Source organism: Nannospalax galili, unplaced genomic scaffold, assembly GCF_000622305.1.
Source record: "Nannospalax galili isolate Female #2095 unplaced genomic scaffold, S.galili_v1.0 scaffold290, whole genome shotgun sequence".
Lineage (NCBI taxonomy): Eukaryota > Metazoa > Chordata > Mammalia > Rodentia > Spalacidae > Nannospalax > Nannospalax galili.
The window spans coordinates 2,510,687-2,526,435 of NW_008331486.1; the positions used below are offsets into that span (position 1 = coordinate 2,510,687).

At 40.9% G+C, this 15,749-nt stretch overlaps 1 protein-coding gene across 5 annotated transcripts in view; it reads right to left on the minus strand.

Annotated features, from left to right (window-relative positions):
• The window catches only part of Nr6a1 (nuclear receptor subfamily 6 group A member 1), a 198,908-nt gene extending 183,639 nt beyond the window's left edge, over nucleotides 1-15,269 (minus strand). For 4 of the 5 annotated variants that reach the window (XM_029559546.1, XM_029559541.1, XM_029559538.1 and 1 more), the window contains exon 1: nucleotides 14,943-15,196. In XM_029559546.1, the coding sequence (XP_029415406.1) occupies nucleotides 14,943-15,042 (100 nt within the window). In that variant the 5' untranslated portion in view covers nucleotides 15,043-15,196. Of the gene's footprint in view, nucleotides 1-14,942 lie in introns of all 5 variants that reach the window. The other variant, XM_008824611.3, reaches the window with a different exon arrangement.
• Nucleotides 15,270-15,749: the final 480 nt, after the last annotated feature.

The following is a 15,749-nucleotide window of genomic DNA, read 5'->3' on the forward strand; positions in this document are numbered from 1 at the left end:
ATTTCTAAAGAAATTCAAGTTTCTTTCTCCATGTGCCTTCCAACCACACTCAGCTGTAGGTCTTAAGACAGAAGAAGATGAACCGTGTGTGCAAGCACACACACACACACCCCTTCCTTTCCAGATAGTAAAGATAACTAGAGAAGGCCTCAGCCTGCTTTTTGCCACTCAGCTGTAGGTCTTAAGACAGAGGAAGATGAACCGCATGTGCAAGCACACACACACACACCCCTTCCTTTCCAGATAGTAAAGATAACTAGAGAAGGCCTCAGCCTGCTTTTTGCCACCCACAACCTACGAGAGGAAAGAAGGCAATCAACATAAGGCTCTGAAAAGCACCATCATTCTGACCACGTAGGAAACCCTGGGATGAGAGCAGGAGAAAACTAGAGCCAGAATCTACAAGATTCAAATTGAAAGACTCTGCCTCAGTAAATAAAGGGGAGAGTGATTTAGGAAGACACCGGATGTCAATCTCTGTCATCCACTCACACACCTGCATCCACACACAAACACGCATATATGCCTGCCTCCCCAACCCCAAAGGGGGAAAAAACATAACTGGGAGTGGTGTCGCACATCTGCCATCCCAACACTCAGGCGGCAGAGGCAGTCTGATCTGAGTTTGAAGCCAGCCAGCGATACACAGTGAGACCCTGTTCAAAAAAACAAAGAAATCAAAAAGGAAAAAATTAGAAAGTACTCAGAATTACTTTATCTCTCAAAAACAAAACAAAGCAAATAGCCTGTCACAATGTCTCATGCCATCTGAAGTACTTAGAACTTTTAAAATTAGTACTGACAGTCCTAGTTAGCATAGGTATCTCAATATAAATTAAATCAATTACTAGTGAAAAAACACTGAAGCAGATACAAAATTCTAGACATTACTCCACCCAAAGGCCAAGATAAAACAAAGGATAATGTAGACAGCACTGTTCTAACAATGGAAAACTAAAAAACTATCCAAATGAACAGTAATGAAAGGTGATGGCTGTCAAATAGGCATCAGAAGTTTTAAATAAATTCATGTTGCATGAGTGAAGTTCGTAACATGAGAAAATACTTTAAAAAGTTACAAAACAAAAAAGTAGAACTTAAAAATGTTAGTAAGTAGCTTCATGGTAGGATTATGAGTAACTTTCTCTTCTGTTTTCTACTTTTAAAACAGCAGATTCTTAGAGAGCTCAGGTCTAAGGACCCTAACAGCCACAGGCAATTCAAACATGAGAGTTCAGAAATCACAACTATTTAAATCCTAAATACAAAATACCAAATCCCTCCCACTTTTATTTATATGGAAGGACTTCCAACTGTGTTCCCCAGGATATGCCCCTCAGACAAAGCTCAAACACTGCTTTACAAACAAGGCATGTGAAAAACTGGTATTCTGCCAGGAAGAAGTCTGAAAATTCACAGTATTTTACATGTGCTGCTCATATTTTTAATTAATGGAAACTGTATGAAAAGCAAACTTACTTGGAAATAGGTTCTTAAAATAGCTCAAAGCAGACAGGAAATTTTATCTTCAACATTTAATGAACTTCGTCACAGAAGTATATTCAGTACTGTTTGCAATCAGTTGAATTCTGAATTTTAGCCAGCCCGTCTATCTTTGGGATTTAATTCATGAACAAGAAAGAAAATATTGGGGGGGGGGGCAATTGTATTTTCCCACATTAGGTGACTGATTAAGTTCTCCCCTCTAAAAGGCTGATTGGTTTCCTGGTGCCAGTAAAATGATTGATGAATATTTCAACTGCGGTTCCCTGGCCACACACCCCACTCTGCCCCTCCCCCATGGCACTGCCTCTCCCCTTTCCTGCTGGGCTCCCCTTTCATAGGCCTGCAGCATTTAAGGTTTCCCTTCTGTTTTGTAATTTTCTTTAATGAATCCATGTTCTCAAATGCAGGGCATTTAATCTTCAGAAGATAGGACTCATCTCAATGCTGAATAAGTTTTGCAGTTTAAAATCCCTTTACAACTAATGAGAGAAAACTCTCAAACTATGGATTTGGTTCAGTGAATAAAACTATACCCATAAAAGAGAAAGTGTGGCAGAAGGGGGTTATAAATGGAAAGAAAAGTGATGTTTAAAAAAAGGAGTGAATAGTGAATACTCTTTTTCTCAACTTTATGCTACAAATTACAGTTAAGGTTGGAACTTTAATTGTAAACAACATGAACTCAAAGAAAGGAATTCACATGTAAATGTGACTCTATGGACTATACAGCAGCCAGGTGTTCCAAAGTAAAACAGGAGAGATGATGTAAATGTGTGTGTAAAAATGACTCAACAGCATATGAGATCATATTCTCTCAGAATCCGGGCTGAGGACCACTTGGTTCATGCGGGGCTTCCCTAAATTTCAACTTCCAGTTCTACCCAATTCATTTCCATCATACAGCTTGAAAATCGTTTCAGGGATTAACTGATTTTGTCTCATTTTGAAGGTATGTCCATAGAGACACTAAATACCTTTGAGACAGAGAATCAGAACTCAGACATAAACTGCTTCCTGGGCATCTGTTCTCTGGAGTCCTTTCCTGTGCAAACTACACTGTTATCACAATCTACGACCCACTGTTGTGTATCATTTTTCACATTTTTCTCACTATCTCTTTGCTAGAAGTCACCATCTGTATTCTACAAGCTTTAGACAGCTCGCTTTTACATTAACATTTTCAAAGGGCGAGATCAGTCTTCTTAGACTGGCCTCTCCCCTTCATACAGCCAGCTTTTGTGTACCAGAAATGAAAAAGGGACAAGGGACAAAGGCCATCTTTTCCAAAACTGCATTCTCAAATGCAGTCAAGCAGTCCAAAGTTTATTGGCCATCTCATCTTATTCTGAGGTATCTAGTCTCTTTTAAATTATGAGAGCATTGTTTCTGACCAGAAACTGTTCTAGTGCTGGGAGGGCCCATTAAAACTTTCACTTCAGCATACTGCCTTGCTTTAACATACTGTTGGACCCCCGATTCTCTCAATTTTCTTCTCTTACATATTTTATAGACTGTTTCTGACTACCAGCAAAATGGGAAAAGATTTCTGACGTGACTTTTCTTTCAATCATTCAACATTCATGAAACTGCAATTCCCTATGCTCAAGGTACAGGTACATTAGTAGGTAAAAAAAATCCCTGTTTTCCTGAGAACCCATGCCTCTGATTCACCAAGAATTGACCCTGTTGTAGCAAAATTATCTTTTGATTAATCGCTTATTAAAACCAACATCAGAAAAAAGAAAAACAGTTACTTGGAACTCAAAAAATGAATCTTCTTGCCTCATCAACAGGAGCTAAATTCTTGGCCTTCTCAACAAGTGTAAATAGCCTGGACTCTCAGCTGTCTGCCCTGTGGTAAACACCATGCTAGGCACTTTACAGACCTTGTCTCTAATACTGATAACCAGCAGGCAATTTCAGAGATACCAGAATATATAAGGAAAAAGGGATATTAAACCTAGGAAACAAATTATTAATGCTTTTACTATGAAATGGAGAGAGTACTTAATCTCTGTGGGCCTCATGCTTTTTCTTGTTTTTATTTTATATATTTATATATTTGTGTGTATGCCACAGCATACATGTGGAGATCAGAAGACAACTTACAGGAGCCAGCTGCAGGGTCTTAGGGCTTATAGGCAAGCACTCTTATCTGCTGAGCCATCTCCCTAAGCCCCAGGCCTCAGTTTTTATAGCTATAAAATGAGAATAGAGCTTTCTTGATTCACAAGGTTATAAGGATAAAGTGGGTTAGTAGGTGGAACATGCTTAGAACAGTAAACACAGTCTATTAGGCAGAAATTCAGAGAAGTGACAGTTAAATACATAGCCATCTTTGCTGAGCTACACTCCAATCCCTGCTCTTTGCCTCCCACACCATTTAACCAAAACCCTTCCTCCCTTGGCTGGCACTACTAGTAACACTTCCAAAACACAGAGCCTTCTAAATGGATGTCAGTGGGGGGTTCCCCCAGGTGGTTTATTATCGGGTTGAGCCACATTTTGGTGGAAGGACTGAAAGGTCAGAGAAGAAAAGCTCATGACAAGTTAGATTTCAAGAGTGTAGTAGCAACATGAAGGAAAAAAACAAATAAGCTTCAATTATTAGGGTTACTTATTAAAGTGACTTGACTCAATTCTAGAATACATTTAAAGACTTCATTTGAAACAAAATCCAAGCATTAAAATCAAAATAGAAAACATTTTACTTATAACTGTGCTACAAACTCCAACAAACACGGATATCTAAAAGGTACATGAAACCTCAGGAACACCAAGATGACCACAGAGCTCTTAGTTACATCAGAGCTAAGTTCTGCTACAGTTTCCTTATGTGACTTTTCTTCAGCCAGCAAGTTCACTGCAGAATTGAGTTCTAGCTAGCAACCATTCAAGGAAGCAAATTCCTAACTATTAACATAGTAACTGGCTTACACCAGAATGTTATGCTAGAAAGGGTATTCTTGGGCCAGAGGAGGTATCCTCCTATGCACACCTATTACGACCTCAGCGAAAGCAAAGGTGGAAAGCAGACCAATCCACAAAATGGCAGTGCCAGAAGGGCTGGAGAGACGGCTCAGCGGTTAAGAGCACTGGCTGTTCTTGCAGAAGACCCAGGTTCGAATCCCAGCACCCACATGGTGGCTAAGAGCTGTCCACAACTCCAGTTCCAGGGGATCCAATGTCCTCTTCTCCATGGGCATTATACAACATGGGTAAACTTACACACTGCAGGCATAACACTCACACAAAGAGAAAAATAAAAATAATAAAAATAAAAGAATCCCCCAAAGACAACATGTGTCCAAGAAAAGCAAATAAGCAAGCTATTTTTTTTTAATCTATTTTTAATGTCTGTGTGTGCTCCTGTGGGGTTATGTGCATGTGAATGTAGGTGCCTACCACGAGAAGAGGAAGTCTGATCCCCTGGAGCTGGAGTTACAGGGTGTTGTTGTGAGCTGTCCTACACTGCCCTATGTGGGTGCTAGGAACTGAACCTGGGGCCTCTGCAAGTTTTTTTTCATGGAATTTTTTGGCGGTCACAGTGGTGTATACCCTTAATCCCAGCACAAAAAAAAAAAAAAAAAAAAAAAAAAGGAATTTTTATCTCATCTCTTATGAACAATTCACTGTTTTTGTACCAATGAATCTTATTATTCTTGTGTCAGATTTTAAGTCCACAATTTTAAGCATACCCTTGGTGCAGAAAATGGTACTGTTGGGAAACTTAGCAAAAGGCTGATCAGAGCTCACTGACAGTAAACTATGGTACATTTCATTTAGCATCAAGCAAAGAAAACATAAAATGATATTCACTCTTCCAGTAAAAGAAAGAAAAAGGAAATCCAAACCAGGCATGGTGGTGATCTAATCCTAGCACTCAGGAAGCTAAGGCATGAAGATAGTATTTGAAGTTAGCTTTGGCTACATACAGCAGGACTGTCTCAGAAAAATGGGAAGGGAGAGAAAGATGAGAGGGAAGAAGGAAAGGGGGTAGAGGGATGAGGATAGGGAGGAGAAGAGGAAAAGGAAGGGAGGAGGGGGAGGAGGGAAGAGGAGGGGAGGAAAAACTCATAAAAGCCAAGTACTAGCAATAGTATCTGGTAAAGTCACCATTTTCTTATACATTAAGTTTGTCCATTTATATCAGAGGTCTCCTATTTGGTCAGAATGATTTAAGAACCCCTTTTACGCTCTGAAAAATTACTGAGGACTCCAAAAAGCAGGTATTATATATGGATTGGATTTACCTATTGAGAACTTATCATACTAGAAAATAAAGCTAAAACTTTTAAAGTATTATTTATTTACTTAAAAGTAATTAACAGCTCATTATATGTTATATATTTAAAAAGTAATTTTCTAGGGACCAGGCTTGGTGGTGCACGCCTTTAATCCCAGCACTCAGGAGGCAGAGGCAGGTGGATCTCTGTGAGTTCCAGGCCAGCTGGGGCTACAAGGAGACCCTGCCTCAAAAATAAAAAAAAAAGTACATTTTCCAATAAAACATAAAATTAGAAGAGTACTACCATTTTACATTACTCATCTATTCAATATCTGGCTTAACTGTAGCAGCTAGATTCTCCTGTTTCTCCATTCAATATACTGGGACACATTTAGGTGGGTTATGGGACACGTTTAGGTGAAGCATGGGCAGAAAATCTGGTTTCACAGATACATAATTGAAAAAAATACTTGCAGCTGGGCGTGGTGGCGCACACCTTTAATCCCAGCACTTGGGAGGCAGAGGCAGGTGGATCTCTGTGAGTTCAAGGCCAGCATGGTCTACATAGTGAGTTCCAGGTCAGCTGGGGCTACAGGGAGACCCTGTCTCAAAAAAGACCAAAAAAAGAAAAAAAATACTTGCTTTGAAAAATAATGAAAACTGTGGCCAGGCATGGTGGCACACACATTTAATACCAGCACTCAGAAGGCAGAAGCAGTTGAATCTCTGTGAGATCCAGAACAGCCTGGTCTACATGAGTTCTAGGCCAGCTAGGGCTATAGGAAGACCCTGTCTCAAGAAAACAAAAATGAAACAAAAAGCATTGTGGATATTTTTCTTTAATATCATACCAAAATTCAGTAAGTGGTGGTTTCTTAAAAGCTAGTTCAATGCAGACTCTAAAACCTTATCACTGGTCTGGGAGACAGTTCAGTTGCATTGTTTGCCTAGCATATAAAAGAGCCCTGGTTCAATTTCCAGCACAGTATAAAATAAAACAAAAAGTATCAGTAGAGTATGTATACTCAATTACATTAACTTGCATATGAACAGATCTTTGTCCCATGCAGGTTTTTTAATTTTCTTGTGACAGAGTCTAACTATGTGGCCTAGAACTCACAATCCTCCTCTATCAACCTCCTGAGTGCCATAATTATAGCCACCACCATGCCCAGCCATACAGTACTGAAATAGTATACCTGTTTGGGGAAGTAATAATGTATATAATACCACATTTTAATATCACTATCTCATCAGAAAAGGTTTTAAGCACTAAAAAGCTGGGAAATTCATAGTGGCAGGTACAAGATTTTAAAACTCATCACCTGAAAGCTTAAACTGTAATACAGGCAACAAATACTGTTAGTTTTCCTTGACGTGGTAAATTTATTGTTAGCTTATAAGAAAAATGGTCTGCCAAATACCTAGAATTCAAGAAACCATACTATGTCAGTTATTCTTTCAAGTAAAAATAATAGTTCATGAAAAAAAAAAAAAGCAGTTTACCTCTCAACATAAACAACAAAAGAATTTTCTCCATAAAACAATTTTTCTGGGGGCTGGAGAGTTAGAGGCTGACCTGGTGTCCATAGTGAATCCAGGCCAACTGTGGCTACAGGGAGATTCTAACTCAAAAAGACCACCCCCCCAAAAAAAGTGCTTACTGCTCTTGCAGAGGACCCGAGTTCACGTCCCAGCACCCACAAGGTGGCTAACAACCATCTGTAACTCCAGTTCCAGGGGATCCAATCTTTCTGATCTTCACAGACACCAGGCATGCACACATTACATGTACACATGCAAACACTCATTCATACATAATATAAAAATAACTTTTTTTAAAAATATTTTTATTATTTTTATTTTATGTGTATGATTGTACTGCCTACATGTATGTGAGTGCACCTATATCATGCAATACGACGGAGGTCAGAAAGAGGGTGTCAGATTCCCCTGGAACTGGAGTTAAGGACGGTTCGTAGCCGCCATGTGGGTACTGGGACTCGAACCCTGGTCCTCTGCAAGAGCAGTCAGTGCTCTTAACTGCTGAGCCATCTCTCCAGCCCCAGAAATAACTTTAAAAAAAAGATTCTTTTTAAAATCTATTTTAGTATTCATTAGAAATGCTGTGTAACCTGCTACTTCATCACTTAAAATATCAAAACATACATACTCAAGACTGAGGTTTAATAAAGTTAATCACTTTTACTGCTGCTTCAAGGACATTCTTAAGTGAAAATGGCTGGTTGTTTTAAAGTATAAATACATGCGTGTGAAGAATACAATGTCTGTGCACTGTCTGCCTGCTTCATTTCTGCCAAGATGCCAGCAGTTTTTACCCACTATTGTTTTTGCAAAATCAGTGCAAAAGCCAGGCATGGTGGTACACACCTTTAATCCCAGCACTTGGGAGGCCAAGACAGGTGGGTTTCTGTGAGTTCAAGGCCAGCCTGGTCTACATAGCAAGTTCTAGGCCAGCTGGGGCTACAGGGAGACCCAGTCTCAAAACAAAACAAAACAAAACAAAAAAAAAAGTGCAAAAGTCAACAGAATGATAAAGACAAATATTGTCTTATATAATTATAATGAAAGGACTTTTGACCTGGAAAACTACCTGAAAGGGTCTCAGGGACTCCACAGATCCTTGGACTACATTTTGATAAACCACTGGTTTAGATGCAACATTAAATTTAAAGACTCAGTAAATTGGAAGAGATTAAATCTGAAACAGTATAGTAATAAATGATCAAGAAATAATGAACACTGGTTGTTTTTGCAGAAAACCCGGGTTCAAATCCCAGCACCTACATGGCAGCTAACAATTGTCTGTAACGCCAGTCCCAGGGGATCTGACAGCCTCTTCTGACCTCCACGGGCATTGCACGACATGGGTGCACTTACCTACATACAGGCAATACATGCAAACACATAAAATAAAAATAATCAATTTTTAAAAATTTAAAAAAAGAAAAGTTTTTGAGGCTGGAGAGATGGCTCAGCTGTTAAAAGCACTGACTGCTCTTGCAGAGGACCTGGGTTTGATTCCCAGCACCTACATGGCAGCTAAGAACTGTCCTTAACTCCTCCAGTTCCAGGGGACTCCAACACCCTCTTCTGACCTCCAAGGCATTGCGTAACATGGGTACACTCACATACATGCAAGGAATACACTAGTATAAATAAAAATAATCTATTTTTTAAAAAGTCCAAAAGGCATGGTGTCGCACACCTTTAATCCCAGCAGAGGCAGGCGGATCTCTGTGAGTTCAGGCCAGCCTGGTCTACACAGTGATTTCCAGGCTAGCTGGGGCTACAAGGAGACTCTATCTCAAAAAAAAAAAAAAAAAAAAAAAGAGTAAGCTTTTAAATGAAAGCTAGATATGTAAAGATAGTACCCCACACTGAACCAACCTCCTTTTTTTAAATAGATGTCAATGAACTGTTTCATAAATCTTTTACCAGAATATGTCTCAAAGAAAAAAAAAAAATCACAGGAAGTTTAATCAACTATCTTTATTAAGGTACTCTTTTACAAGAAAAAGAATAGAGAACACAGAAATCTTAACACTACAATGAAGAATTGGAAAAACAGTAGATAGAATCCACTCAGGCCTCTGAAATGCTTACAGAGACCTAAAATTCCATGACTCTATGAAATCAAAGTTGAAAGTAGCTGAGGAAATCTACATGAGGCATCTACCTATACATTTCTCTCAAAATTATTGTGAAAAAATATTTGATTATAAATTGTTTCCAAAATTGTTTCAAGCAAATATTAAGACACATTCTTTGCTAATGACACATTACAGCCACAGATCCAATGTGCTATAGCTTACTATTCTAACAATGCCTTCAATTGATATTATCAACTTTTAAAATAGAATATCTCACTCTGACAATGAGAAGAAAGTTACTCTTCTGACTCAAACCACCCACAGAGTATATCTCCAAATCAAATGCTCAGATTTGTTTCCCAGAATAATATTCATGTTGCTATCCAGGGAATTGGTTTTGGAAACATTACACCTGCCAGCTGACTTATCAACAGTGTCCACAGAATTGACACCAACTTAAAAGCAAGCATCAGTCTAGAAAACAGAAAAATATACTACTGCTGCCATCTGTGGTTTATGCTTGAATAGCTTCTCGGGTATAAACAAACTTAAGGGTGTAGCATCCACAATCTGGAGGCAAAGATATCATCTGAAGACACTCTTTAATGTTAATTCTGAATATAACAAAATTATAGAATTTACTTGTATGAAACTTAAGAATTTAAAATTTTCAATTTGAGATTATAAAATGCTGAAGGAGGGGCTAGAGAGATAGCTCAGCAGTTAAGAACACTGTTCTTGCAGAGGACCCAGGTTTGAATCCCAGCACCCACATGGCAGCTAACAACTGTCCATAACTCCAGTTCCAGGGGATCCGACAGTCTCTTCTGTCCTCCGCTGGCACTGCACAGCATGGGTGCACTTAGCTACATGCAGACAATACACTCACACACATAAAATAAAATATTTGAAATAAATAAAACAAAATGCTGAAGGAAAAAAACCATCAATTACTTTGAATAAAAAAAACTGTTCTACTCCACAAAGGCAAATTTTTGAAAAATTTAAAAGAAAAACTGTATTTTTAAGAAAATCCTGCTTTCTTCCATCAACATAAATTTAAAGGTTCAGTTATTCCTATAATTTAAGAACAAAAATTCAGAAATGCAAATGAAGCTCAAAGTAGGCTATTTTCCCTACTTATTCTCTCTCAATTTGCTTTCTCAAATGACAACCAGGGTAGCTTGGGATCAAAAGACTCCATGCAGCTGGGGGTGGGGAAAAAAGCAATTCAGCTCCCTAGCAGCCAGCTGAGGAAATCCTGGTCAGCTCCCAAACTAAATCACTGTTAATTAGAATTACTGGGTACACTAGGAAAGTCTTATTTAAATAATTGTACCCACGGAAAAAAAAAAAAGTTTTCTTTAGAAGCTGTTCTAGAAAGGTTGCTGTTTAACAGGCCATAGGAACGTACAGAATAAGTAGAAACATTTTATTCAAATAAATTATTCTTAGCTGTTTCTAAACAATGGATAGCTCACAATGTTATGAGTTTGGGTTATCCCCCTCCCCAATTTTCCATTACAACCTAACACTCTCAACTATGCTGGAGAACATTAGGAAACAGGAAGACTGGCATTGATTTTAGGAATATTGCATATAAAAGTTACATCCAGATGTTTTTCAAAGTTACAGTTAAGCTCAGATGAATCTGAAGGGTTAACACAAAAAAAAAATCTCAATATCTGAAAAATGACCTGGCTCAATACCAAGCCTCTTCCTCACCAACTTCTGGTAGTTCTGGGATCTCTGAATCCTAGTTATCAACCAGAGACATCCATAAATGTTCAAGAAATTATCTAAACCAGGAAAATCTTTAATAAATTTAAAATTTCTTTAAGTTGACCTTAGACTACAAGTTTTGAAAGAAAACTCTTTCCTTTAAAACATGTTTATTTTGGAAATACTTTCAAGATATTACAAAGAATTGGTTATCTAAATCACTACCTATGTGAGCACATTAGACAGCAATCTTCTGTTTAAAGCTGTTTCAGGGACAGATATTTCTTGTTGAAATGGGAGCCTGCTTCTTATCTGTTGATTCAAAACTGTTGATTCTGACCCTTTTTCGTATACAAGATGACTATAATCTGCTTTACATACAAAATAAGGCATTTTTATTGTTCTACTTAATAGATTTTTATAAACTTTCCTAAAATTATGTATTTTAACCTAAAACATATTTTCTACTTTTGCCTCACAACCCCAGGAAAAAAGGCAGAGAGGGTGAGAAATCAAGAAATTATGAGTATTGAAATATATGATATGGTCAAAGTTTTGACAATTTGCCAGCATTTCTTTTCATTAGCTTCCCTTCTAATACCTTTTCACATCCTTGCACAAGCATACTTTTGGCTATAATATTCACAATGAATTTCAGATGCATGCCCAGCTCCTACTCTATGAGAACTAGAAGTACTCAGAATCTGTGAATTGTACCTCAGAGACTGGAAACTTGGTCATCTAACATCTCAACTGCCCCAAATTATGTTCACTGCTGTCTTTCAGGGTTCTTTGGAGATTACAGAACCTACTGAAGAAAGAAAGGAAAGGAGGAAAAAGAAAGGAGGAAGGGGAGAGGAAGGGGAGAGGAAGGGGAGAGGAAGGGGAGAGGAAGGGGGGAGGAAGGGGGGAGGAAGGGGGGAGGAATCTGTGTGCTGAATGAATGAATGCATAACTTTGAACAGTGCTACAGTGTTCTTTTTAAGGAAACTAGTAAATTCTCAGTTAATCCAGAATTAACTTTTCAAGTCACAGAACTGTAAGCTAGACTTGTAAAATAGTAGCTAACTTATTTTCAGAAAGAAGCATTTCCCTGGTATAGTCATACCAAGGGGGAAAAGGCATCACATTCTTTAGTGAACTCATTTCTTCCATTATATAATTATGTGAAATATGTTTTTAATTACTTTTAATGGCTTATTCCCTTCTTTTACCGTAAATATTTAAAAATCTACTCCCTCATTCCCTTAAATTAAAAAAAAAAATGCAATACTCAGCAAATGCTTTCTCAAATCATTCATCTTCCTTTGAAATCCCAAAAGGAAGCAATCCTCTTGCAACTAAATTAGTTCATGTTAGGAAAACCTATAAGCAACAACCGAAAATAGCACAGTCAGCACAAGGAATTCCTGGAAGGGTGATGGTGCATCAAAAGGCTAGTAACTCTGCCCTGATGCAATCATAAAAAACATCCCAAGGACTGTAAATTCAGCATCAGTGGCGTTTCCGGCAGGAAACATTTCTAAAATTCCACCTCCACTTTATTTCTTCAAGACAGACCAAAGACCTCCTCTGTAGATGGCTGTCTCTTGCAAATATTTCACAAAAAATGGAAATGAAAAGTGAGGGGTTTTTCTGATCAGAAATTAAACAATTTCATTTATCTCTGGAGAAAAATATTCATTAGGAAGCAAAAAAAAAAAAAATGTCCACTATTGTAAGAGCAAGGTTTATTTTATATTTTGGCAATTCTGTGAGGACGATAAATACTAATAAAAAGCTGTAAAACACTGTGACCACAATGCTAATTTTTTACACTGAAAAACAAGATATTCCTCAACAACTTCATGTATTTTCTTTTAAACCCATAAAGCCACTAAAAGTACTCCTGTTTCCAACAAAAATTCATTATCACCAATTTGTACTGATGTGAAATATTAAAGACACTTTAGCCTAAATGGATTGCACCTTAAGATTCTTTTAAATGGTTCTGATTAGTTGAGGAAAAGGTGACTATTAAACAGAAATCTGATTAAGAGCTAAATTGCCACTCAGGTCTTTAAAATGTACTAATGAATAATTAATAACAAATGCATTGTTCTTTGGCTTCTTTTACAATAATATTCTCAAAGTAGAATTGAAAGTGATGGCTGCAATAAAACCAGTCCATCTACATCATAAGCACAGGTGGGTAGAGGAATTGTTTGCACATAGGAAGGCATTACCAAAATACACTAACAGGATAGACCTGGAGCTTAAATTTTTAAAAATCCGCATGGCAAATTTTACATAAGGGAGTTATAATATTCACAAACTAATAACAAATCAAATCTCCATATAAATTAGCCTTAAAAAACCCAAATACATTAAAGAAATCATCTTTGTTCCTACAGATACTGTCGCCTGCCCTAACCAGATTCCTGCCTTCCCTTTGTGATGTGGGATTTTATCGATCTCAAACATGTTTCACATTCAGAAATCAAGTCTCCAAAGACACCTCACCGGACGCCCAGCCTAGACACCGCACACCATACACCTCTTTAAAAGAAGAGCTTTGAAAACACATCACTATTTGATCACCATCCTACCAAATTAACCAGGCCTTCTAAACACTTTCCCCCTTTAAAAAAAAAAAAAAAAAAAAACGCACAGAGATCTACTAAATCAATAAACGTTTGCTGAATTAATAAACGTATGAAGAAGTAGATCGAATTCAGGATTTCTCTGATTTGCAGTTCCTCGCTCATTCAACAATTGAGCGCCCGAGTGACCCATTTTCAGGTTACTTTTACTCACACCTGCCAGGTCACTGTCCTGACTGAGAAACTTCTTGCTAAAGCAATTAATTTTTAGTGCCTCCTAACTGTGCCGGGTGTTTGCATTCAATCTGAAATCTGGTACTTGTTAGACACTGTTCGGGTCCCAGATCTTCTAGAGAATTGCGAGTTTATGGCACGGAGAGGGGAGGAGGCAGGAATCTCCGAGAGCCTGCCCTTTATTCGGAAATGAGATGTGAAAGGTGGAAGGCAGGGCAAATAAATAAATAAATCGGGTTTGCAGCGGCAGCGTTTGCCAGCCGACTACGAACACCCTTTGTAATGCAGGCCTCCCGGGGCTATCGCCTGCGCTAATTGCTCCAGGGCGCTTTCCAAGTTCAAAAGTTCACCTTTTACGACCTCACAAAAGCGCCTTACACGTTACCAATAAAAACATTCCGCAGCAAACACCGAGGGGAAAAATATCAAACAGATACAAATAAAACACCCGGCCGCGGAGGGAGGAGGAGAGAGGGAGGCGGGCGAGGGACCGGAGCCGCCCGGCCAGGTGAGGAAGTCCCAGCACCGGACGAGGAACTAGGCTGGGCCCGGGTTGGGCCGGGACGCGCCGGGTTCAGGCAGGTGTCCCCCCTCCAAGCCCGGGAGACCCACGCCTGCAGAAAGTCGCCTCCCGGGAGAGGCGGCTCGGGCCGGGACGCGCGCGTGCGGGCGCCGGGGAAGGGGAGGCCAGGGGGCGGGAGCAGCACTCGGAGGTCCGGGATGGGCACCATGCGGGGAGCAGGGGGAATCCAGGGTCCGCGCACAGGAGAACCGACAAGCTCGGAAGGTGAAGGCTGCCTAGGTGTGGCGACCGCCCGGCCGGAGACTCCCGCGTGGGGAAGCCCAGGGAGAAGGGGGCCGGGACGCCCGGGGGAGGTACCCATCGGGCCCCGATGGGGGGTTGGGGGGAGGGGAAACCTGGGCCCAGCGGACCACGCGCGACTGTGTCCGCGCAGGGGGACCCGGGAGCCCCGCCAGTGCTGTCCACATCGCGGCGTCCCAGAGCGAGAGTCGGCTGAGAGGAAAGGGAGTCGCGGGTGGGGGCCCCTCACCCACCGTTGCGCGGCGGCGGAGGGAGTGCGGCGGGGGGCTCCAGGAACCCCGCCGAGCCCCCGCCGCCTCCCCCTCCGCTAGGCGGCCGTTCGTCCCGCTCCATGCGGCGGAGGTCAGGGCCCGCGCTGGGGTCGCTGCTCCGCCATGACCCGCGCCCTAGTCGTCGTCTTCGTCGTCCACCGGGGGGGAGGGGGCTGTCAGGGGCCGGCGGGCTCCCGGCCACGGCGCGCTCTGGGCCCCGAGCCGCCCGGCTCCGCGCCGCGCCCCCTCAGCACTGGCCAGCTCCCTTCTCTAGCGTCACGCGCCGCTGCCACGCACGGCCCCGCGGGGTGTGCTGGGAAATGTAGTCCTCTTGGCGAGGCCGGCCACGCTGGACTCTACCAACTGCAGGGATGTAGGGAAGGATAAGGCCGTCCTGAAAAGGAAAAGCCAAGACTTACTCGGTATCAAGAACTAGGATCAAACTTCCGATAAATATAAAACAAGCGGTTATTTAATGGTCTTCTCTCTATTGTAACTTGTCCGTGCTCAGAGCGCTGTTCGACTGCTTCTGTCCCCCTCACCAACAATGAGTCCTCCCAAGGAGGCGGACCGACCGGGAGCCGGGTGAGCACGTGCAACCAAGTCCAGCCCTGTGGGCAGGGCCCCAGGGGGCGGGGTTTGTAGGTATTCAGGGGGCCTTCCTGCGCGGCTGCGGGACAAATTGGACCGGAGATTAAAGGACCCGAGTTTAACTCAAGGTGACTGCGTTCGTATGCAAATACAATCTATACAACTCTGCTTTCCGGAGAAGTGTTTAAAGCCTCCTAC